The 23,346-nt window shown below is 39.0% G+C and overlaps 1 protein-coding gene across 1 annotated transcript in view; it reads left to right on the top strand.

The window, feature by feature from the left end:
* Window positions 1-14,288: 14,288 nt before the first annotated feature.
* The window catches only part of MALRD1 (MAM and LDL receptor class A domain containing 1), a gene marked incomplete at its 5' end in the record, with an annotated part of 676,620 nt that continues 667,562 nt past the window's right edge, over window positions 14,289-23,346 (top strand). The window contains one exon of the mRNA XM_080679375.1: window positions 14,289-14,466. Coding sequence (XP_080535501.1) covers window positions 14,289-14,466 — 178 coding nt within the window. The remainder of the gene's footprint in view (window positions 14,467-23,346) is intronic.

The following is a 23,346-nucleotide window of genomic DNA, read 5'->3' as shown; positions in this document are numbered from 1 at the left end:
TCTTAGGCTCTACAGCAGCGGTTGTCAACCTATGGGTCGCGACCGCTAGCAGGGTCGCCTAAGACCATTGGAAAACACAGATATTTACATTACGATTTATAACAGTAGCAAAATTATAGTTATGAAGTAGCAACGAAAATAATTTTATGGTTGGGGGTCACCACAACATGAGGAACTGTATTAAAGGGTCGCGGCATTAGGAAGGTTGAGAACCACTGCTTTATTCTATTCTCTCTTCTCCTTGCCCTCTGTTCTCGCTTCTTATTATATTATTAATTATTTAATTTTTCATTGGATGATTCCTCTATCCTATCTAATAAAGAGGGAATATGCTAATGGACCCTCACACCATCGCAGAGATGGTGGCGCTCACAGCCAATAAGGAGGGAATATGCTAATTGACTGCCCAGCCCTCAAAGATGTCAGTGCCCACAGCCAATAAGGAGGGAATATGCTAACTGACTGCCCCGCCCTCAGAGATGGCAGCGCCCATAGCCACAAGATGGCGGCGCCCAGTCCCCTCAGCCTCGTTGGGGCAGCAGACATGCAGCAAGGCTGGGCCCACCCCCAGATGGGCCAGGCCGCTCTGGGCACCTGCCTCCAGAGTCCCCCAGTCCCCTCAGCCCCCCAGCCACCCAGGGCTGGCCCGAGGTACAGGCAAGCCTCAGATGGCAGCTGCCCAGGGGTGGCTAGAGGTGCAGGCAAGCCTCAGATTGCAGCTGCCCAGCTGCCCAGGGCTGGCTCGAAGCGCAGGCAAGCCTTGGATGGTGGCTGCCCAGGGCTGGCTCAAGGAGCAGGCAAGCCTCGGATGGCAGCTGCCCAGCTGCCCAGGGCTGGCTCGAAGCACAGGCAAGCCTTGGATGGTGGCTGCCCAGGGCTGGCTCAAGGAGCAGGCAAGCCTCAGATGGCAGCTGCCCAGCCGCCCAGGGCTGCCCGAGGCTCAGGTAACCAGGGCTGGCAGAGGCTTGCACTTCCGGCAGTGGCAGCAGCAGAGGTGTGATGGGGCATCGCCTTCCCCTGATCGCCGGATCACCTCCCACCCCTGAGGGCTCCCAGACTGTGAGAGGGAGCAGGCCGGGCTGAAGGACCTCTCTCCAGTGCATGAATTTTCATGCACCGGGCTTATAGTTATAATATAAGCACACACAAACATGAAATTTGTCTGAATTGTTTAACATTATGTCCTTAATACTTCGAAAACTGCTTGGCAATCGATTGAAAACTGATTGATTAACTGTGATCTTAATGCATATTTCCAACAAATCTCTTCACTCACCCATCTGAGGGTAATTTGAATAAAGTTGTTAGGAGCAACCAAAAGAAATGAGACTAAAATAACTCCTGTGCTATAGATAGTGATATTGTGAAGCAGTTCTTGTCTACAAGGCAGCATTAGCAAAGTCTGGTCTTATGAGTAATCCCTCTTGTGGGAACTTATTTCCCACAAATAGACAGAAATCCTGAATCTTTTCATTACTGTTTGATTCAACACATGATGTGGGGATAGGGGGGGGGGGGACAAGAAGAGATAAACGAAAGCACTTATATATGTATATGCATAACCCATGGACATGGGCAATAGGGTGGTGAAGACTGGGGAGGTGGGTCGAGGCTGGGAGGAGGGGGGTGAAGGAGGGGAAAAAGAGAGACATCTGTAATACTATTAACAATAAAAATGTATATTTAAAAATAAATATTTTATTTTATTTTTAAACTCCACTAAATAATGCAAAATATTGGCGGTTATTTTCCCCCCAGTGTGAATTAATCAGAGGGTGAATCCCCGAATGTTTAGGAGATATAAGAAAGATATTTTGTTGGTGAAGGAATTTAGGTAACTGAGTATTGAGAGGGTGGAAGGTGCAGTGGGGTGCTGCAGTGACTTAAGATTATGTAACTAGGAGACAGAGTGGAGGAGGGAAAAGGGGGAGAGACCGGCTTTCAAATTCTGAACAGAGTTGGCCTTATACTGGTTCCACCTCTGAGTAGTGTTATGAGATAAAAGGTGTGGGGCAGGAGTTTCAAGGAGAGAGGGAGATCGGGGACCATAGAAATTTAGAGACTGCGTTTGTGTCTCTTCCTTCTTTTCTTCTTAGTCACAGGTTGACATAAATTTTGAAACACGTAATTTTTTCTTGGGCCTCAGCCTTGTGGAGTGCACCCCGCAATGAGACCTGACGGGAGGCTGGTGCCACCCACACCAGCTTCTGGCCTTTCTGGGGAGGAACTCAGGTCAGGAGTGTTGCGTTGTACAAGTTGTCTCTTTTATTGGAGAGGAGAGAGTCAAAAACGGCAAGTGCCCTGAGTGTGATGTGGAGGGGAAAAGTTTAACCGTGTGCTCATAGATATCTTGAAAAGAGAAACTCCAAAAATTGTTGGAAATCTGACTTCTCTTATACTCTCTTCACTTGTGCAGTTAGTTCTCTATAGCGTGGTATTTATGTTATGGCAGAAACCCATAATAACAGGCACCCACCCCACTGAGGAGGAAAGCAATCGAGCCCGCAGTCGGGAGATCATACAATTTTGATTACTCCAGAGCCTCTGGATGGCTCTTTTTCAAGTATGACTGTGATCAGCATGCTATATGCCAAGTCTTGGGGGAACAGAATTGCCAACAGAACATTTTCAAGTCTTAAAGGCAAAAATTATATGTTTTCCTGTTGGTTTTATTAGCTTGGTTATAACATCTAAACAGTTCAGGAATGGTTTCTGGAAAATTCCTGTGTTATAGTCCTAAATCTTGCTGTCCAATTCCTTTTCTCTCTTCTCTCCAAGGTGTTAGAAGACACTTCCTCCTTCTCCAGCTCCCAGCCCTTTATTCATCATGAGGGATCCCCCAACATCAATCTCTTGTCCTCTGTTTAGCATCTGCTCTGAAGGGACCTGAGTCACATTCAGGCGATAATGAGACTGGTCTGGAAAGGAGGTGGTAGGATGAGGTTTGGGGCTGGTACAAGTATCGCCTTGTGGGTAAAATGGACACCACCTTGCATGGTGTATGGGGCAAAATAATCCCTGGCACAAGGTGACAGTGCAGTTGCTAAATATTTTCCCGGTTGCTAAATATTTATTGACCTGGGACATAAATGCCCTCGGGGATGCAGGGATGTGGGTATATGGAAGGCAAGGGAAAACAGTGCTTTTAAAGACAGCAGAGTGGGCTGCTTACTGCTAAGTGGTACTGGTCCCTGCAGAGGGGTGATGAGGAACTGTGTTTCCTTAGCAAAAGTTCAAGGCTGATTGAGAGTCAGCATGGAAGAATGTGCATGGCATGCTGGGGCAGGAGACTGGTGCCCCATAGTTATAGCTGCAGAGCTCAGAGACATTTAAAGGTTCAGGCAAGGCATGCCTGCTATTCCAAAGTCAGGGCCCTAGCTGGGAAAACCGTACACCTGAAACACAGAATAAAAACGTCCGCATGGAGGCCCTTGAGGATTCTTTCTGGGCAGAAGATCCCAAAGCGTTAAAGCTTGTAGATGGTGTGGTATCTTCAAGGGGAGGGGAAGATTGACTTTCTGTCTTGCTCATCTCCACACATGGGTGTGTGTGTGGGGGGGGAGGGTGGGGGGTCATGGTTGTGGGTGTGAGTGGGCTGGGGTCTGCCATGAGCTGCCTTTGCCAGGTGCGCTAGTGCCCCTACGCTAGCTGGCTGTCCCCTCCCTAAGTTGGCAGTGCTACGGTGTTGATGAAAAATGCATCCAGCTGCTAGAATTCATGTAAATGGCAGAACGCACTGAGTATCTACACTTTAAACACATCTAATGCACGTTTATCCCCAAGTTTCTGAGTTGATGCATCCTCTCTCCCAGAGTGGGCAGGATAACCAGAGCAAAGTGGGGGGAAGACGTGTTAACACCCTTACCAGTGTGGAAATGAACAAGTCCACCAAAATGAGAATAAATAGAGGCTGTTTACTCAAGAGTTTTCTGTAACAAGAGACCGTCTCTGGCACTTCTACAGAGGCTCAAAGTCTAGCAGAGGAGTAGGGAAAGGGAAGAGCTTCAGGTACACCCTCATTGGACATTGTTGGCATGGCGAAGCTGGAGTTGGTGTAGCTAAAAGTGAGGCATGTTATGTGACCCGTTTGGGAGTGTATTTGACTTTCTCTGGTTGACCCCAAGCAGGAGCAAAAAAATAAAATAAAATAAATAAATAAATAGGAGAGAAGCTGGTGGTCACTGAGCAAGTCTCTGGAAGAGACTCAGAGATTGTACAGAATTGGAATAATTTCTTCCTCAAATCTTTGGTTATTGGTCACCATTGTTATAAACAGGGTCTGGTGCTTTCTTTTTAAAAAGTTATTAATTATCAATTTATTTTCCTTAGTAGATACCAGCCTGACTTGAGCCAATCTTCACGTCTGGAACCCATTGATTGAAAGGTGGCCAGGTCCACAGGGAGAAGAATAATGGAACACCATGAAAAATATAGACTATAATTATTCTCTAAGCCCTTTCCCAGTTCATATGAACATTTACTTAGGTATCTGCTATGCTGGGTGTGTTAATCCAGGTCCTTTGAGAAGTAAACACCGAGACAGAATAGTGATTTCGGAATCGGTGAACTATCCCTAGAAATGCTCCTAATGTTTACTCTTCAGGCCTTGCACAGTATTTTGAAACTAGCTGAAAGTTGACAATAAGAGGGATACATTTTGTTTGTTGTGTGTTACTGATCCTTAAATGACTTGTTCATAAGGATGGTTGCTAACTGTAGCTTCTTAAAGACATTGGTATCTAGGGTGGGTTTGGGCTTGATTGGATTTCAAAGCTGTGAAAATCCTGTTTGCATGATAAGTTTGGCACTGTATTTTGTGGCAAAAGTGGTAAAACTTCATCTGTGCTAATATGGACTAAGGGTATATTGAAGGTGAGGGAGTGGCAGACCAAGTTACTGCTGTTGAAATCATGATGGTTGAGAATGAGGAATACAAAGATTGTACCATTGGCTGGGTGCAATCCTTAAAGAACGGAAATGACAGACTGGGGCTATTAAATCTTTGGCAATGGCATGGTCAAACAACCAGGAAATTTATGCTTCCTTAAATTAACCTTGATTTACTTGTAGACTGAGTCTGTTTTTATAATTTGTTGATTTTAAAATGTAAATGTTGGGGCATTGATTATGAAAGTGTGAGAACTGGGGAAGATTTGGATGACTGCAAATAACTTGAACGCCTTACTCCACCCCACCCACCTTGATAAAAAAAGGTAGCCCTTGTTCCAACTCATAAGCCTGGTCCTACCTTGCCTGGAGGTATGCAGTCACCTCATTTGGAGGCATTGCCTCTCATGAGCACGTGGTTTTCCTCATGTCTCATCCCGACCACCCCCACTATTTACAGAACCATGCACAGACCTGTGAAGAGTAGACTCCCCACCAAAAGAATGTCAACCTTATGTTAAATCATATCAGTAGAAAATGGGAGATCTGTATGGGGATAAAGAGGTTGGTTTAGGTAAAGAGAAACATAATTTTGAGTTGGGCTAAAGATTTCTTTATTTTTAAACATCTAGAATAGGTTCTAGCTGATTGCTCAGATCAGCTGCTTTAGACCTCGTCTCTAAGGAGGCTTACATTCTGTGATTTTTGGTGTGCATTATTTATTCATCCCCTGTTCTATATGAAATGAGGCCTACAAGACCTTGCATAATAAAGCATTTAGAAGTACTTTGGTGAAAAGACTAGCAGTATTCTTACACAATATTGTAGTGGTTCCCCTATTCAGATTTCATATGAAGTGGAGATGATGGTATCTCAAAACAATGCTGGACAGTAATAAAAATAAATTATCAGAGGCAAGATTCGCATGATTACCATAATACTCCCATTATAGTTGGCAAAACCAGGCGCACCAGGGATTGTTGGTGGTGGGTAATGGAGTTAGCTATCCATAGGAATAAAAGAGGTGGGCCGCTTATTAAAATCCTACATGGTTTGACACACACACACACACACACACACACACACACACACACACACTCACATATACTCTTCTAGGTCTTGTGCCTGTGCTATTTAATGGTAATGGTTTACTGGAAAATGAGAAATAGATGCTGGTTCTAAGCTTACATTAATTCCTGGATATTCAGAAAATCACCATGGTCCTATCATGCAGAAAATTAAGATGGAGGAAAGGACAGATGAAGGTTAGATGATAAATGGAGTTTATGTACAACTCTACCTGTCAGTGGCTCACTGGTCTGTAAAATCATGCTGTGGGTATTTTTTCAGTGGCTGAATGACACAGGGCACACTTAATTCCAGCAACAAGTGTGACAACACAGATGAAATGGTGCCTACCAGCAGAGCTCCTAAGGTGCTGAGAGTTTTATTAAATTGGGGTTCAGTTAAGTAGGCAGACTCTGCCTGGCACATACCAAAATTTCAGGCTCCCAGAGGAAAGCAAGTGCCAGGATAAACTATACTTTTGTTTGTCCACACAGCTCAGGCACAGTGGGCCACTCTTACAATTTAGACTGTTGGAAACCATCCCAAAATGGAAGTTCCCAGACATCAACCTAGGGCCAGCATTGTAAGCCTGCCTTCTAAGGATAGCATCAGTCCTGCGGTGCCATTCCTTTCTGCAGAGATAGGAACACACAAAGGGTGCTCCACCTCAGGGGAATTGCAGAGATTGGTGCTACACTAGCACTAAGTCCTGGCAGCCCCTAATCTGACCTACCCGTTGTCCAATGCAGAGGGTGGAGGGGTCTCAGAAATTAATGGAGGAATATTGGAAGTGTAATCAGATAGCGGCTCTATGCCAGCTAGTCTTCCAGGGGCAGGTTCTTTACTAACATAAATCAGTAAAGCCCTGCCTAGCTGTGAATGGGGTAAATGTACCACTGTTCTTTATCCCCAAAGCAGAGAATGCTAGAAATATTCTGCTTTCAATGAAGAGGGTCAGCAATACACCTTCGCTATCAATATACCTTCAGAACACAATCAACTCACTTGCTTTGAGTCGTAATGTGTCTGAAGATGCTTGATCGTCTCCCCATTGTATGGGGCATCATGCTCATCCACTATCAATATGGCATTCTTACGATAGAATATGGTGAGCATGGATTAGCAGCTTCCCTAAATACTTCGATGAAACCCATAGGTGACAGAGGTTGGTGATAAACTCAGTGGATATGTAGGGTTCTGATACCTTCATGAAATTTGGAGAGTGAAGATAACTCTCAAAGCGAGAGACAATTTGCTGAATCTTGCACATTATATCTAAAAGAAAGGCAGAAAATTTGTTTGGAATTTTGGAAGCAAAGAAAGCATAAGGCTGTGTGGTACCTAAAATAAGGTAAAGTTCCTGAGCTGTTAAGACTGCAGTGCCAAGATCTGTGGGAGATTGGCATGCTTGATAAGACTATGTCCAACTCTGTAAGGTTCCTATAATTTTGGAGTTAAGCCATAAAACAGCTATTCTCCTTTTGAGAAATAGCTATTGAGACTAAATTCATGATCATGAGACACCAGTGACCCTGCAACTTGAGCTGATCAAAATAAATCCACCGAGTCATAAATCCGAGTGTGCCAACTCATCCATGGAAGCAGTATACACAAGACCAGAATTGAACAGGTCCTGAAGTCTCAAGTAAATTCCAGAAACAGATGGCTTCTACTCCCAGAGCATCTCTTCACAATGCTTTATCATTTAGATATGTGTTTTTAAAATTTTTTCTCCTTAAAATTTTTCTTTTTTCTTTTTTGATTTTGCCCTGAATGTCATTGCCATCAGAGAAAGTCAGCTGTGTAGCGGTGTCTTTGAAATATATTAAACTAGTTGTATGAACTCCTATTTCCTTTCCATGTATTTTTGTGGCAGTAGAATTTAAAATATATCTATTAGTTAGGGTCTGTTGTAAATAAACTCTCTCAGTTGCTAATCATCTCAACATTTCTTTATTTTGTCCCTTATCCTGAGTAAACATTTAGGTTGCTATTAAGTTCAACTGTAATTTTTCTTCTCATCAGAACAAAAACATTATCCATTATCTTACATTTGCTACACTTGCCACTCTCTTATTTGCTTATGTTGTTGCTGTTAAGAGGTTAACTGCCAGTCTAAATAATATTACTTTGTAGATAATATGTTTTGTCGCTCTAATTGATTTTAAGATCTTCACTTTTCTTTGGAGTTCTTCAATTTAACTATGAAGTATCTAGCTGAATCTTTTTAATTATCCTGCACCTTTATTTTTACAGTTCATGATTTTCTTCATTTCTGGAAAATGCTTACTTCAAATATTGCCTCACCCTGTATTCTCTTTTATCTCCCCTATAAGTTCCATTTAGTCTCATGTTGGGCCCTATCATACTGTTTTACAGGCTCTTGAACTATATTTTTTTTTCCATATTTTCATACGTCTCTATGTTGCATTTTCTAGAAGTTTTTCTTATTTCTCTTCCAATTTATTAAATTCTATATTCATTTTTTCTATGTATACCATCTACTTTGTTTTCATTTCCAATAATTACATTTTTCATGGTCACTTTTATAAAACCATGCCTAGTCTCTTCTTCCTTATGCTAATCTTTTAAAGATTTGATACATGATTATTCACTATCACATAATGCCAGTGTATGAAATCTTTGGATATCTTATTGTGCCTTTGTTTATGTGATTATTTGAGCTGGCTCTGAAGCATTGGTCACTTTCCAGTTAATTTTTCACTGTGAGCCCTTGTTTGGATAATCAAATTCTATGGGAATCCTGACGTACCTTATTGAAGGTGCCAGGAATTTTTTTCCTAGCAAATTCTCCCTCTGGCTTTATGCAAGGATATCAGTTCTAATTTCCTATTTCATGTAGACCCAACTCCTTTTATTACTTTTCCCAGTACATCTTTCAAAATTAGGGTTCTGTGTTGCTTTTATCTGTAATATAACTTCAGTCTTTACTCACTACTCCTTGCATTTATACCTTCTTTTAATTGTTATTTTGCATAAATTCTGGAATTTTTCTTAAACTATTTTTAGGATGGTCATTTAGTAAAAGACTCCACTGTGTTGTCTCTATCTCCTCCTATCTCCTTTTCAACTTTGCTTTACATTTTTCAGACTCAGGACTCAGTTATGTATTTAAAAGTCTTTTATATCCCACTCCATCCAACATTGAATATTGTTATAGTTTGAGAGGTAGCTTTTTTTTTTTAAAGAAATATAATCCACTATTTTTTAGCCAAAATTAGAAGTATTGTGTGTACAATTTTGATGTGTCCCAAGTTGTAAATCCATTTGAGTCAGGGATATTGTCTTATTCTTCCTTCTATCTCTCCTATCTTCCTGCCCCCTATCCCAAAGTCTAGCATAAAGTAAGTGCTCAATTTTTTAAAAAAGATAAAACAATGTGTTTACTTTAAATGAGTTTGCTGTCAGCTTTGAATATTTTGCCTTTTGGAATTCTCAGCCAGGGTCTCCCATTGAAAATCATTGACAACATACAGTTGACCTTTGAACAACATGTGGGTCCACATATAGGCAGATTTTTTTCAATAAATACCATAAATGAATTTTTCTTCTCTATAACATTATTAATAACCTTTTCTCTAGCTTATTTTATTGTGAGAATATAGTATAGAATACATATAACATACAAAATATATGTAATCAATGGATTATGTTATATGAAAGGCTTCTGGTAAAGAGTGGGCTATTTGTAGTTACATTTTGGAGAGTCAAAAGTTATATGTGAATTTTCAACAGCAAGGGGAGTCAGTGCCCTAAGCCCTGTGTTGTTCAAAGGTCAACTTCAATTCAATTAAAATAATATGGCCTTTTTTTTAAATCTTGGGTTTTCATCTAAGCTCCATCATTTCATGTGATGTTGGACAACTGAGTAATAGTTTTTAAAGTAAAAGTAGGAAACAATGCAAGAGGGTATTTTGGACATAATGAGACACTGTGTTTGATGCGCCTAGCAGAATATTAGAGCACTGGGGTCTATGAGACATATTCCCTTCCTTAATAAGCCAGACAAACACAACCCTGGCTGCTAGCAGCATGTTTATTCTTTGCCCCTTTTGGTACATGTAGAGAAAAAGTGATAAGGAAATAATCAGCTGAGAATAATTTTATCTTTTGGCAGCACAATATAAATTTGCTTTATAAAATATTATGTGACTGAATTATACTGATTTGCTTTGGGTACCATCATTCCAGTTCATTTCTTATCTAAATGATGAATGGCAGCTGAAACAGTGTAGGGTAATGTTATTTTTACTAGACAATAACAGTTGATAAAGGAGTTTCCCAGCTGAAACTAGGCAATAAACAACTATGAGAGAAACAAAATATGTGATTTTTTAAAAATGGAATATATAAAATGTTATGGGACCTGAATTCAGAATCAGGATGTAAAATTGAAATGTTTCTGTTTGTATGCTTCTTTACTCTTTCTTATTTTTCTTTCCTCTTCCCTGCCAGGAAAACCTGAAATGGGCTGTGACATGACACAATCATTTGCTTATTTAGTGTGGGAAGATGGTGGAGTGCATTGCTAACACAAAACAAAATTGCAATTTCAAAATCTAGAGGGCCTTTTAAAATAGCACACATTTAGAAATGGAAAAGCAACATTGAACACAAGAGTTATATATCTTTTATGGAGTAGCATTTTAAAATTTAACATACTCATCGTGTTTATTTTTGTGTGCCCAGCAAACGTTGAAAAGATTTTAAGACCTCATTAACTTCATTCAATTAGCAATTACCTATTGAGCACCTCCTGTCTGCCAGGAACTTGGCTAATAACTGGGGATGCAATAGTGAAAAAGTTACCAGCCTGATTCATTGTTACAGACTAATGGAGGAATCAGAAGTCAACAGACAATGACCACACTGGACCTGTGGGGTGCTAGGATGAATGAGTACAGAAGGCTGTGAAGAAGCTCAGGAATGAAATTTAACTCAGCCTGGGAAAATCAGCCAAGATACCTTAGAGCAGTGGTCGGCAAACTGCGGCTCGCGAGCCACATGCAGCTCGCGAGCCGCAGTTTGCTGCTCTGTTGACTAATGAGTTGGCCGACCACTGCCTTAGAGAAGTCCTCTAAGCTGGGAAATCAAGAATAAGTAGTATTAACCTGGTGACTTGGGTGGGGATGGGATCTCAGAGCTGGCCATTGACAGCGGAACAGTTTTGTAAAATTGTGACTGAGAAGATAAGGGCGGGCATAGTAAGCAGTAAGCCTTAAAAGGTAAGGACACATATGTAATACCTTAATCAATAAAGAAATTAAAAAAAAAAAAAAGGTAAGCTGTGTTTGCGAGCCATGCTAAGTAATATGACGTTTATGCTGATTTCAGATGGAAATATGTAGGAGTGGATTCGTGCCTTAGAATGATCACTCTGCCTGAAGAATGAAAATGCATTGTGGGTAAGAAAAACATCTGGTTCAGGGTGTTGCTGAGATAAGAACTGATGGAATCTTCAGCTGACAAAAGAATGCACAAGACTTGATGATTGGTAGTAGAGTGGGTAAGAGTGGTCCAGGACCAATATACAGGCTCCTGGTTTGGAAGCTGGATCAGAGGAAAATGCCATTTATTGAAATATAAAATATGGGAGTGATCGTTGATTGGTTGGGAGGATGAAAGGAAGATGAGTTTAATTTTTGATTCAAGGAGACATGTCAATTAGGCTACCTCTGTGTTATGTGTGTGTATGTACACATTTACTCAGGAAGAAGACTTAAAATGTAGGTTTGAACAACATATCATATCAGGACTTCAGATATAGCTTTGTGAAAAAACAATCTATACTAATAAAAGCCTAGGTGGCCCTCGTGCCCTCACATCATCACAAGATGGCCACCCCATGTCGTCACAAGATGGCCACCACAAGATGGCCACCCCCACATTGTTGCAGATGGCTGGCAGGGGAGGGCAGTTGGGGATGACCAGGCCTGCAGGGGAGGGTAGTTAGGCATGACCAAGCCTGCAAGGGAGGGCAGTTGGGGGTGATTGGGCCTGCAGGGGAGGGCAGTTGGGGGCAATCGGGCTGGCAAGGAAGGGCAGTTGGGGGCAATCAGGCCAGCAGGGGAGCAGTTAGGCGTCAATCAGGCCAGCAGGCAGAAGAGGTGCGGAGAAATCAGGCAGGCAGGCAGGTGAGTGGTTAGAAGCCAGCAGTCCCAGATTGTGAGGAGAATGTCCAACTGCCAGTTTAGGCCCAATCTACAGGGTTCCCTGAGGGATCGGGCCTAAATTGGCAGTTGGACATCCCCCGAGGAGTCCCAGATTGGAGAGGGTGCAGGCTGGGCTGAGGGACACCCCCCCAGTGCACAAATTTTGTGCACTGGGCCTCTAGTCCTATATAATAAAAGCGTAATATGTAAATCAACCTAACAGCAGAACAACCTGTTGTTATGATGCGCACTGACCACCAGGGGGAAGAAGCTCAACGCAGGAACTGACTCTTGGTGGTCAGTGCACTGCCACAGGGGGAGGCCGCTCAGCCAGAAGCCAGGCTCATGGCGGTGAGCATAGTGGCAGTGGCAGGAGCCTCTCCCACCTCGGCTGCAGGCAGACAGTGAGGAGCGAGGGGTCCCGGACTATGAGAGCCCCAGACTGCAAGAGGGCACAGGCCAGGCTGAGGGACCCCACAGGTGGATGAATCTGTGCAGCAGGCCTCTAGTGTATAGATAATACTTTAAATTGTAAGTGTGAAGAGAAAGCCTAGGAAAAAGTGAAAAAAAATGTATAATCTGAATAGAGAGGAGGACTAATGTGGAAATATAAGGGACATTTAAGAGACACACAAAGAGGAATAATAAGGTATTACTCAATATTCTTTTACAAAACAGAGAAATAAGGAGAACAAATAGGTATGAAGTTGGAAGAAAGCACAGAGCAATGAAATACTAGAGACTGTGGAGTGCTCAATGATAATCCAAAAGTATGGATTTTCCTCCCTGAGTCCTGAATGCTCATATCTTAGAATTTAATATTTTCATTGGGTCTTTTCTTTCTAGAATGTGGCGGGGGGCGGGGGAGAGAAGTGGGGAATCTTACTTTTCTCAGACTTTCTTTAAATGTGCAGATGCATTCTCTGCCCCTGAGCTATTGTCCTTGCCACTGCACACGGTCCACTTGCTTCTCATAATCTCCTGGGCTATCTCTGTCTCTTGTTGTCATATTTCAGAAATTAAAAGAAAGTAGTTGAAAAAGAATGTTAACATGCCTTTAAGAAATCAAATATAAAGGAATATTTTGAACATTCAACTTCATATAACTTCTATAATTATTCAGCCCATAGAATTTTATTAATATGCCGATGTATTCTGAACTTCGGTACACTGTACATTCCAAAGATGCATCTAACAGGGGTGGGCAAACTTTTTGACTCGAGGGCCACAATGGGTTCTTAAACTGGACCGGAGGGCCGGAACAAAAGCATGGATGGAGTGTTTGTGTGAACTAATATAAATTCAAAGTAAAGGAGCGGAGGGGAGAGCAAGAGAACCGGATAGAACAGCCGGATCCGGCCCGCGGGCCGTAGTTTGCCCATGGCTGAAATCATGTGTTTCACCTGTAAAAGCAAATGAAAGCGGACTGACCATAGAAGGACGAGCCCTGCACTCAGCAACAGGACATTTGAGTTCTACTTTCTAACACCAAGTGATTCCATTTCCTCACATCTGTCCTTGGACCCCAGTTACGTGATTTGTAAAATAATTATCTCCGATGTCTTTTTAACGTTTAAAATCTTATTGTTCTCAAGTCATCTAAACAAGCAATTCAAGGCTTCTGTTCAATAATAAAGGATACGCATTTCATTCCCATGGAGCCATTCTAATATTTGGGCCTGAAATATTTGAGTAAGTTTTAGTAACCACAATAATGTTCTAAATTACATAAATGTGATTAAATAAGCATATGAATTCACACAGAACATTTCTATATCACTTATAATTTTATTGTGGTTTTCTCTCCATTTATATACTTGCCCACTTTTTTATTTTAAATTTTCTTTCAGGAGATAGCTGGAACATAAAGGCTTAAATTGTTAAACAGAGCAATAAACGTGTACGTTTATCTAGATAGAGAAATGGTGCAATTACTCAAGTTAAATATTTTCTAAAGACACTCCTGTGGAAGACCCAAGGAACGGCCCTGGGAGCCATTTGCCAGAGTTGCAGATTGTTACCATTAGTACCCAGTCATAGGAGGCAAACCTGGAAAAGGAAGAACAGAGAAAGAAAAATAATGTTTCTAACTAGGGACTCACCTGTTACAACTGCCTGAGCACTACAGACATGCAAGTACTACTCTTCCGCCTTGCCAGAATGCTAGCATTCCCAAAGAACGGAGCTTCCTGTGTTCCCTGCATTTTCTGTGTCTTCCTCTCTCCACTGGTCCAGCAAGGAGCAGAGGCCTTTCAGTGTGGCAATGGGGTTTCCGTGCCTCCTGACAACGTGTGTGACTTTACAGATCACTGTGGGGACATGAGTGATGAACAGCAATGTAAGTTCCATTCCTCTCTTTTTTCCACTTTCTGTATACCTTTGCACCAGGGGCTGATGAGCAGCCAGAGAGATTCAGGTAGATGCCTGGCCCTACATGGATTTAATTTATAAGCCCTTAGTATAAGACAGAAACTAAAATAGTCTTTTCATTAAAGAGACAGGTCCATAAATAAAAATTTCTCTAGTTAAGCAATATCAAATTGCTAAGACTCTATCTAGCTGGATGTATTTTAAATCAGTTTTTACTGATTACATGGAAAGAATGATAGGCAGAAATGTAGCATTTAATTTTGTGTTAGTAGAGCAAATTTCAAAAGAAATGCAGTGCTGCAGCTTTAAAATTCTGTGATGGAAAATATCAGCTTAAGGTTGAATGCAGTATGAAAACATTTTAACTAAATTCTAAATTAAAGGCGTTAGATTTTACTTCTGCTGCTAGGACGGTACCACCAAGTGAAATGATTACGCACTGAGCACAGCTCTCTGGCTTGCAGCATTTGGTTTCGGGCGGAGGAAAGAGCACAGGCTTCACAGAGCGCAGGACCTAGGGCCGGAGCCTGGATAGACCACCTACTAGTGGTGTGATCTTGAACCTCCACCACATTATAAGAAGTACCAGCTCTCACAGGCGGGAAAATGCTCCATTGCCTGCCTGTGCAGTATTAACAAACAGGAATCCACTTACCAGGGGAAGACAGGGGTAAAGACTTGTATGTGTCTGTAGTTTCTCTGCCAATAAGACATCCTGAAGAAATTATTTCATTTCACCAATGGAACTTGTGTTGTTCTTACATGCCATTGCCTTTCATAAACAACTAATGGATTAAATGGAGTCATTGTTGGTTCATAGTAATATGACCTAGTTATCTGAAGGCACTAATTCTAGTCAGAGCACTTGACTCAAACATATTTTCTATTTTTATTCAGATACTGTATTAATTAATGTTTGCAGAATTCTTTCGTTCAGATAACACTATTCATTACTATTTGCAGAATTTCTTCTGCTAAAATAGATTCTACACATTCAATTTTGCTATTGTTGGCCTTCTATTTACATATTCAGTTGTTACATTAAAACTAGAAAAAGAGTTTACTGAAAAATTTCTTCTCTGTAGAAGAAAACAGTCTAATGATTTTTGTCCCATAGTTTGGGATAGCTATCAAGCGGTTAGTAACTATTAAATGCAAAGCACAACCAAAGACTAGGATTTGATTTTTTTTCCAGTTTCCCCAGAAAGGCTACATGTGGGCGAGCTACCCTTCCTCTCCCCTTCTTGGGTCTGTCTGGGAAAGCCCTCTGGTAAGCAGCAAAGAGGAACCACTCAGCTGTTTTGACAAGAAGTGCCAAGTCCCTTCCATTGTTAATCTCTACGAATCTTCCTTTAGCGCACCTGCTGTGGTAACATGCATAGTCCTGCTTCAGGGGAAAGATTAAGTGAAAGAAGGAGGAAGCCACAGCGTGAGAAAGGTCTCGGCTGCATGAAAGGTTCTAATAACGTGCAGCCGTGGAGGAAAGCGAAGGAACACATCTGTCGAATAAACAGATTTCATTTAAAATGTTACATTGGGAGATCACCTTTTGGCTTTTCGTTTTTCATTTTCATTTCCGAGAAGTTCCCACTTCAGTATTTTATTTAAAATGTGAACCATAACCTGTAGATAAAATTGGGAATCACTTTAAAATGTGAATTTCTGTTGTATACTACATTGGGGGGGGTGGAGAGGGGGGGATATTGTGAGAGAATAATAATGGCTAAGCAGTTTCTCTCATGAAAATTTGTGACGCTAAATTTACAGATGAGATTTTTAAAGCTAACTTTATAATGATGGTAGAGCAGTCACATTCTGAAAAAGATCAACCTGTGCCCCCCTTTAATGTCCAGATGATGTGACCTTTAAGAAATAGATTAATAGGCTGATTATGTTAATGAAATTGGCATAGTTGAAGTTGAATTTCAGATGCAAATGATTCTATTCATAGGTTTTTAAAAATGTTCTTATTTTATATGATGGGACTCTGTTTAAGAATATTCCAACTGTTTAACTCAGTTTTTTGTGTTTTTTTTTAAAGATACTAGGTTTAGGAAGACTGAATCTTCCCAATGGATTAAGTTCTATTTATGCATACTACTGAGCATTTAATATATAGTAAGCAAGGAAAATAATTTTTAAGTATAACAATTATTTAGTTCTGGTGTTGACAAGAATCCCTCTTTATCAGACTTTATCCTGAGCCAGGGAAAAATGTTGTGTAACTGGTCTGGATATTAAAAAAAATATCATATTCCAAATGTTGCATTGTCTGCTTCCAAGCAGATTCCCTTCTCCTGGTGTTCATTCTCTTGTATGTTTATTTGTTTATTTATTTTAATATCAGAGTCAATACTAAATACAGAGATAGTCTAACTTCTAGCAATTGCTTCAAATTATTTGTTGTACAAAGGTTTTACTCTGCTTTGTTCTTCTTAACATAAAGGCAGCTGTGTTATATTGCTACCATTCAAATCCAAATCAATCAGAAAATTATAAAATGTACTGTTGATACAAAGTTGAGATATATCCATATTGCAATGCATCCCTCCCACTGAAGTGTTCCCAGAAAATATACTTAGAAAATTACTTTTGCATACCTGGTGATAGTATTAAAAATAGCTGTTTTAGAGCTAAATTTTCTCAGAATTTACTGTGATCCAAAAGAGAAAAAATATATTCAGTTAATAAAATACTGTTCCCTTACCTACATGTCATGCTTAAGAACTTTTTTTATTCACTCTAGTATTTTAATAAGGAGACAGAAGTCTTTTATACTTTGGTTTGATGGAATATATCATAAAGATTTAAGATTTTACCTAATTTCTTTTACAAACTGTTTGAATTTAAGAACATTTTTTCAAAGTGTATTAATTTTATATAAATCTAAATGTATATGCAAAATATGTGAAAACTACGTTAGAGGTACATTCTCAAAATCTGAGAGGTGATAGTGTTTAACCTAAGCAAAACATTTCTTCACTAGAATGACATAAATATCAAGTACTTTTATAGTAATTGGTTCATTGAAGTACTGGAAGGTAAAACATTGATAGAGTGAAATTTCATGTGTAATATTTATTATATCATTGGATGCAAAATTAGTATACACATTGCCATGAAACAATTAATAAAAATACTTTAAAAATTCTATTTACCACAGCAATACATATTATTTTGGGCTACTATAACAAATATCATAGACTGGGTGGCTTAAACAACAAACATTTATTTCTCACAGATCTAGAGGCTGGGAAATCCAAGATCAAGGCACCGGCAGAACTGATGTCTGATGAGGGTCCCTTTCCCAGTTTGCAGACAGTTGACTTCTTTGCCACATTCTCACATGACAGAGGTCATGTCTAGTGTCTCTTCTTATACAGGCAGGGATCCCATCTTGAAGATTTCGTTCTCATGGCCCAATCACATCCCAAATGCCTCACTCCAAATACCATCACATTGGCAATTAGGGCTTAAACCTATGGATTTTGGAGGGATACCAACATTCAGTCCACAGCAAAACAGACTTATATATGTAAGAGATCTAATAATAAATATGTACAGCTTAGCTGAAGAAAATTAGAAAATTTTCACAGACTTCAGTCTTGGCCTAAATGGGTGCTATAGTTTTGAGTTCTGTGACATTTACTTTAATTTTATGTAACAATTTAAGCACACTGAATTGGGGCCTCATTGAAAAATAGCAAAGTATATTTTTCATTTATTGCATTGGGCAGACTCATTAAGACCATTTTGCTTTAATGTCTCTGCAGATCTTTTGGTCTTTTCTGGTGTTTAGTCACAAGTTTAGAAACATATTTTAGAGGAGTAAAGCCTTCAAGCTCCTCTAAGTCAAAAGCCTCATTTTGTAAATGTGAATGAGGTGAGACCCTAAGCCAAGAGATTAATAACTGAAGGGTATGTATTAATTAATAGTGCCTCAAGACTGAAACTGGGGTTCCTATTCATCCTATATTTCAAATATGAGTTATCTGAGGTTTTAGAAGTGATTATAAAATCCAGTTATTGGACAACTTTAGAGGGCACTATAAAAGATATTGTTTCTAAATAAAACTTTCCATTAGTTATTGATATCAGAATATGTGCATAAATCTCTCAAATTGTTTCCTTTCAATAACATTTGCATATAGGCAATATTATTTATCTGTACTTTATTGTCAACCCAAATACTTTCAGATCTGTTATGCATGATTTGCACCAATTGCAGTGTACTTTTGTTGAGGTGAACAGGAAGAGGAGGTACCTGTGAGAATAGAAAATGTTCTGTAAAATGGAATGACTAGAAAAGTGAGATAAAATGGATAGCAGTGCAGATTTTAAAAAGACTAAGGTAGAATAAAACCTCAGTCTACAGAACTGCACACTGGTTTCAATGTTTATGGTGAAAGGTCTATGAGATTTGCCTAAGAATGTCTGTGGAGGCAAAACCAGAGGATGCAGAAGATAACATAGGCAATAAAATCTCAGACATCTCTCATAGCAATATGTTTGCTGATACATCTTCTAGCACAAGGGAAACTCAGGAGAAAATAAACAAATGGGGCTGCATCAAAATTAAAACCTTCTGCACAGCAAAAGAAACCATCAACAAAATGAAAAGGGAGCCCACCATATGGGAGAACACATTTGCCAATGATTCCTCTGATAAAGGGTTATTATCCAAAATATATAAAGAACTCATACAACTTAATAAAAGGAAGACAAACAATCCAACTAAAAAATGGGCAAAGGACCTAAACAGACATTTCTAGAAAGGGGACACACAGATGGCCAAGAAGCATATGAAAAAATGCTCAAAGTCACTGATCATCAGAGAGATGCAAATTAAAACCACAATGAGGTATCACCTCACACCTGTAGAAATGGCTACCATCAACAAATCAACAAATGACAAGTTGACAAGTGCTGGAGAGAATATGGAGAAAAAGGCTCTAGTACACTGCTGGTAGGAATGCAGACTGATGCAATCATTATGGAACACAGTATGGAATTTCCTCAAAAAATTAAATATGGAACTTCCATTTGACCCAGTGATCCCACTACTAGGAATACATCCTAAGAAACCCGAAATACCAATCAGAAAGAATGTATACATCCCCATGTTCATAAAAGCATAGTTTACAATAGCTAAGATCTGGAAACAGCTCAAGTGCCCATCAGTAGATGAGTGGATAAAAAAGCTGTGGTACATTTACATCATGGAATACTATGCAGCAATAAAAAAATGAAGAATCCTTACTCTTTGAGACGGCATGGAGGGACCTGGCGAGTATTATGCTAAGCAAAATAAGCCAGTCAGAGAAAGACAAGTAGCACAAAATCTCATAATAAACTGATGAACAAAATAGATCCAGAAACACAGAAGCATGGAACAGACTGTAGAATCTCAGAGGGAAGATAGAGGTGGGTGGGTGGGAAGAGATCAACCAAAGAACTTGTATACATACATACGCATAACCCATGGACACAGACAATAGTGTGGGTAAGGCCCGGGGTGGGGGAGGGGCTGGCTAGAAGGGGTCTACAGGGAAAAAGGGTACATTTGTATTATTTCCAACTATAAAGATAAATGTTAAAAAAATTTAAAAGACTTAGGGAGAGGGATGTCAAGAATGCTGACATCACAAACTTGAGAAAGCTTGGAATATTTTAACAAAGATTGTAAATCTTTTTGTGCAAAGGAAATTAATTTACAAGCTCCTTGTTAAAACATTTCCCAATGGAGTCTGAAAATTTTTCAATGAGTAAGGGATATCAAATGGAAATTAGATGTACCCACTTGTACTAATAACAAAATAGCATGTCTGTTTAGAATTTTAACCATTTTATTTGAGCTAAAATAAACATTCACTGGGGCTTTTATTGTTTTTATACTAGCCTTTTCTTTCCTCACACAATATTTTTCTTGCAAGAGAGCTAATCTTAATCTTGCTCCAAGGGATGGGCTTCAGAGACCTTGAACTGAGCATTTTCTTTTATATGTATGCCTATTAGAGTCCTTTCTGCTATTCTGAAAACAATCTTTATAAAATACTTTCATGTCAAATAGCACTATCAGGAGCTCTTCCCTCTTGGCAGTGTTGGATGCTGCTGTGCACAGCTGTGTAACATAAATCATTTCCCTTAATAGATTTTGATGTCTAAAATTGTTTCACAGTATGGACTATTTTGGTTCATAATGGGCAATGGAAATGTGAGAGAAAAAATGAACCACATACAATATGGGTTGTTCTTTCATCTTTGAGTATGTGAAAACATGAAAGCAACACACTGAAGAAGCATTATCAGTGCGTTCTGAAAATTCACTGGACAGTGAATCTTTCTCCCAAGAAAGAGGTTAAAGTGTTACTGGAATTTTATCTTGACCCACCCTGCAGGGTTTCTATCCACAATCCCAACAAAAGATGCTTTATACAAACAGTGAACTTGATGGAGCATGTATCTTGATGATACTTTAGGAAAATAAAGCATGTCTTTATGAAATTATACCATCCTAAAGTTACAAACAGTTTAAGGAGGAGGCCCTGAAAAAACAAAATATTAGTCCTATTAGGGCAGGACATTTATCTAGTCCTCCCCCATTTTCTAGAACACTGATTATCACAGTCAATAAATATTAGATAGACTGATGCATTACTGGTCAGAGGAACAACCAGCTGTAGTTTTTTCTTCCACCACAGAATTAGATAAAACTGGTCAGTCTTGCTACGTAATCTGCTCTTGTTTTGTGATTCAAGTGTACAGGTTCATACCATCTGGGACATTCAGTCTGTGAGCTCCCTTTGAACATTTCAAAGATACTCTGCTGACATCAAATGGTAAACCATTTCTTTCACAAGCAAATTTTTTTTCTGAAACCCAGTGTCTATATATAGATAGAACTCTTACCAAGCTTATCATCCCATGAACTTTTCTGTTTGTCAATAAACATCATTTCTACATGTGCATGTTGACACTAAAGGCTTGACTAGGAATTCTAAGAGAAGGCTTGCATTCTGTTGTCAAAATTATCAAATTTATGAAGGAACATTGAGTCACAGCCATTAAATAAGTTTCCATCAAAGAAATATGAATAGAATATAATGTTCTCTACTACCCAGAAATAATTGTGACTTTCCAGTGAATAAGTCTTGAAATGCTTGATTGGATTTGGAAGATGAATTTTAATTATTTTGAGAGAAATTGAAAACCTGTTTAGAAAAGAAAATGACAAGAGTTCATTTATTTCTGAATTAGTTTACTTGATAGAAAAGTTTGTCCATGCAAGAGATATAATTTTCTAATCAGGGCTCTGCATTCACCATTATAGGAATTACTGAAAAAGCCATAAGATCTTCTGACCAAACTGCTACTTTGGAACAGAGAATTATATGCAAATAGCTATGCAGCATTTACAGTACTTGGGTATATATTGCTGTAGATTGAGTGAATGCCATGTGTTGTCCATATTTCTGCAGAAATCACCAGACACTTACAAACACTAGAGGCCTTCTTTAAGGGTTACTAATCTCAAACAATGGTAAAGAGAAAACATGGTTTGATAATCCTTTTCTCATTGGCATAGATACCATCAGTGATGCAAATACCATCAAAGATGTTCTCAATAATTTGAATATAAAGCCAATTATATGACAAGAATCAAAACTAAGTAATATTGAATAACTGGTGTGGGCTATGGAAGTGCTAATTCCATTTGCTGTTACATATCTTTGTGAGTTGGATTTTTTCCTGTTTCTATCCCAGTGAAAATATGAAAATTAATTCAGTGTGAAAGATAACAAACATTTCTGGAAAAAACTAATTGCCAGTCCAAATAATAGCAGTCTCCCACAGAAATTTACTTTTGAGGATAATTAATTTTTACTTTCATTTACTTGGAATATTTGGATCATTTCATCCTTTGTAGGAACTGGCCATTATTTTTTTACAGTTAATGAGAGTAAAGGAGATAATTCTTTGTGAAAATGTTTTTCTATGTTATCTACCTGAAGGAAATAATTTTCTAAAAAGCAAAATAAGTTATATATAAACTTTTGTGACTATGAAAATCATTGTTTTCCTTAAAAAGGAAAACACTTAATAAACTAGGAATAAAGGAAACTGCTTCAACACAATAAAGGCTATGTATGAAAAAGCCACAGCTAATTTCCTATTCAGTGGTAAAAGTTTGAACGCTTTTCCTCTAAGATCAGAAACAAGATAAGGATGTCCTCTTTCATTACTTCTATCTATACAGTATTGGAAATCTCAGCCAGAGTAATTAGATAATAAGTAATAAAAGGCATTCAGATAGGAAATGAACAAATAAAATTATCTCTGTTCATAGAAAATGTGATTCTTAAACAGAACACCTTAAACATTTGACAAAAACAAAACTAAACACATCCTGTTAGGACAAATAAGCAAAGTTATAGGATACAAAATCAACACATAAAAGTAATTTTCATTTTTATACACTAACAATGAACAATCTGAAAAGGAAATTAAGAAAACAGTTTCATTTGTAATGGCATCAAACAGAATAAAATAGTTAGTAATTACCATAACCAAGGAGACAAAGACATGTTTATGGAAAACTAGAAATTATTGCTGAAAGAAAGAAGACACAAATAAATGGAAAGACATTTAGTGTTCATGGATTGGAAGAATGAATATTGTTTACACATCAATACAACCCAAAGAAATCTACAGATTCAATGTAATCCTTCTTAAAATCCCAAGAATGTTTTTTTTTCCAGAAATAATATAACCTATCATAAAGTGTATCTGGAATTTCAAGGGACTCCAAGTAACCAAAACAATCCTGAAAAAGAACCAAGTTATAATC

Source organism: Plecotus auritus (assembly GCF_963455305.1).
Source record: "Plecotus auritus genome assembly, chromosome: 1".
In the NCBI taxonomy this organism is placed as follows: Eukaryota; Metazoa; Chordata; class Mammalia; order Chiroptera; family Vespertilionidae; genus Plecotus; species Plecotus auritus.
This window is presented reverse-complemented; position numbering and strand designations above follow the sequence as displayed.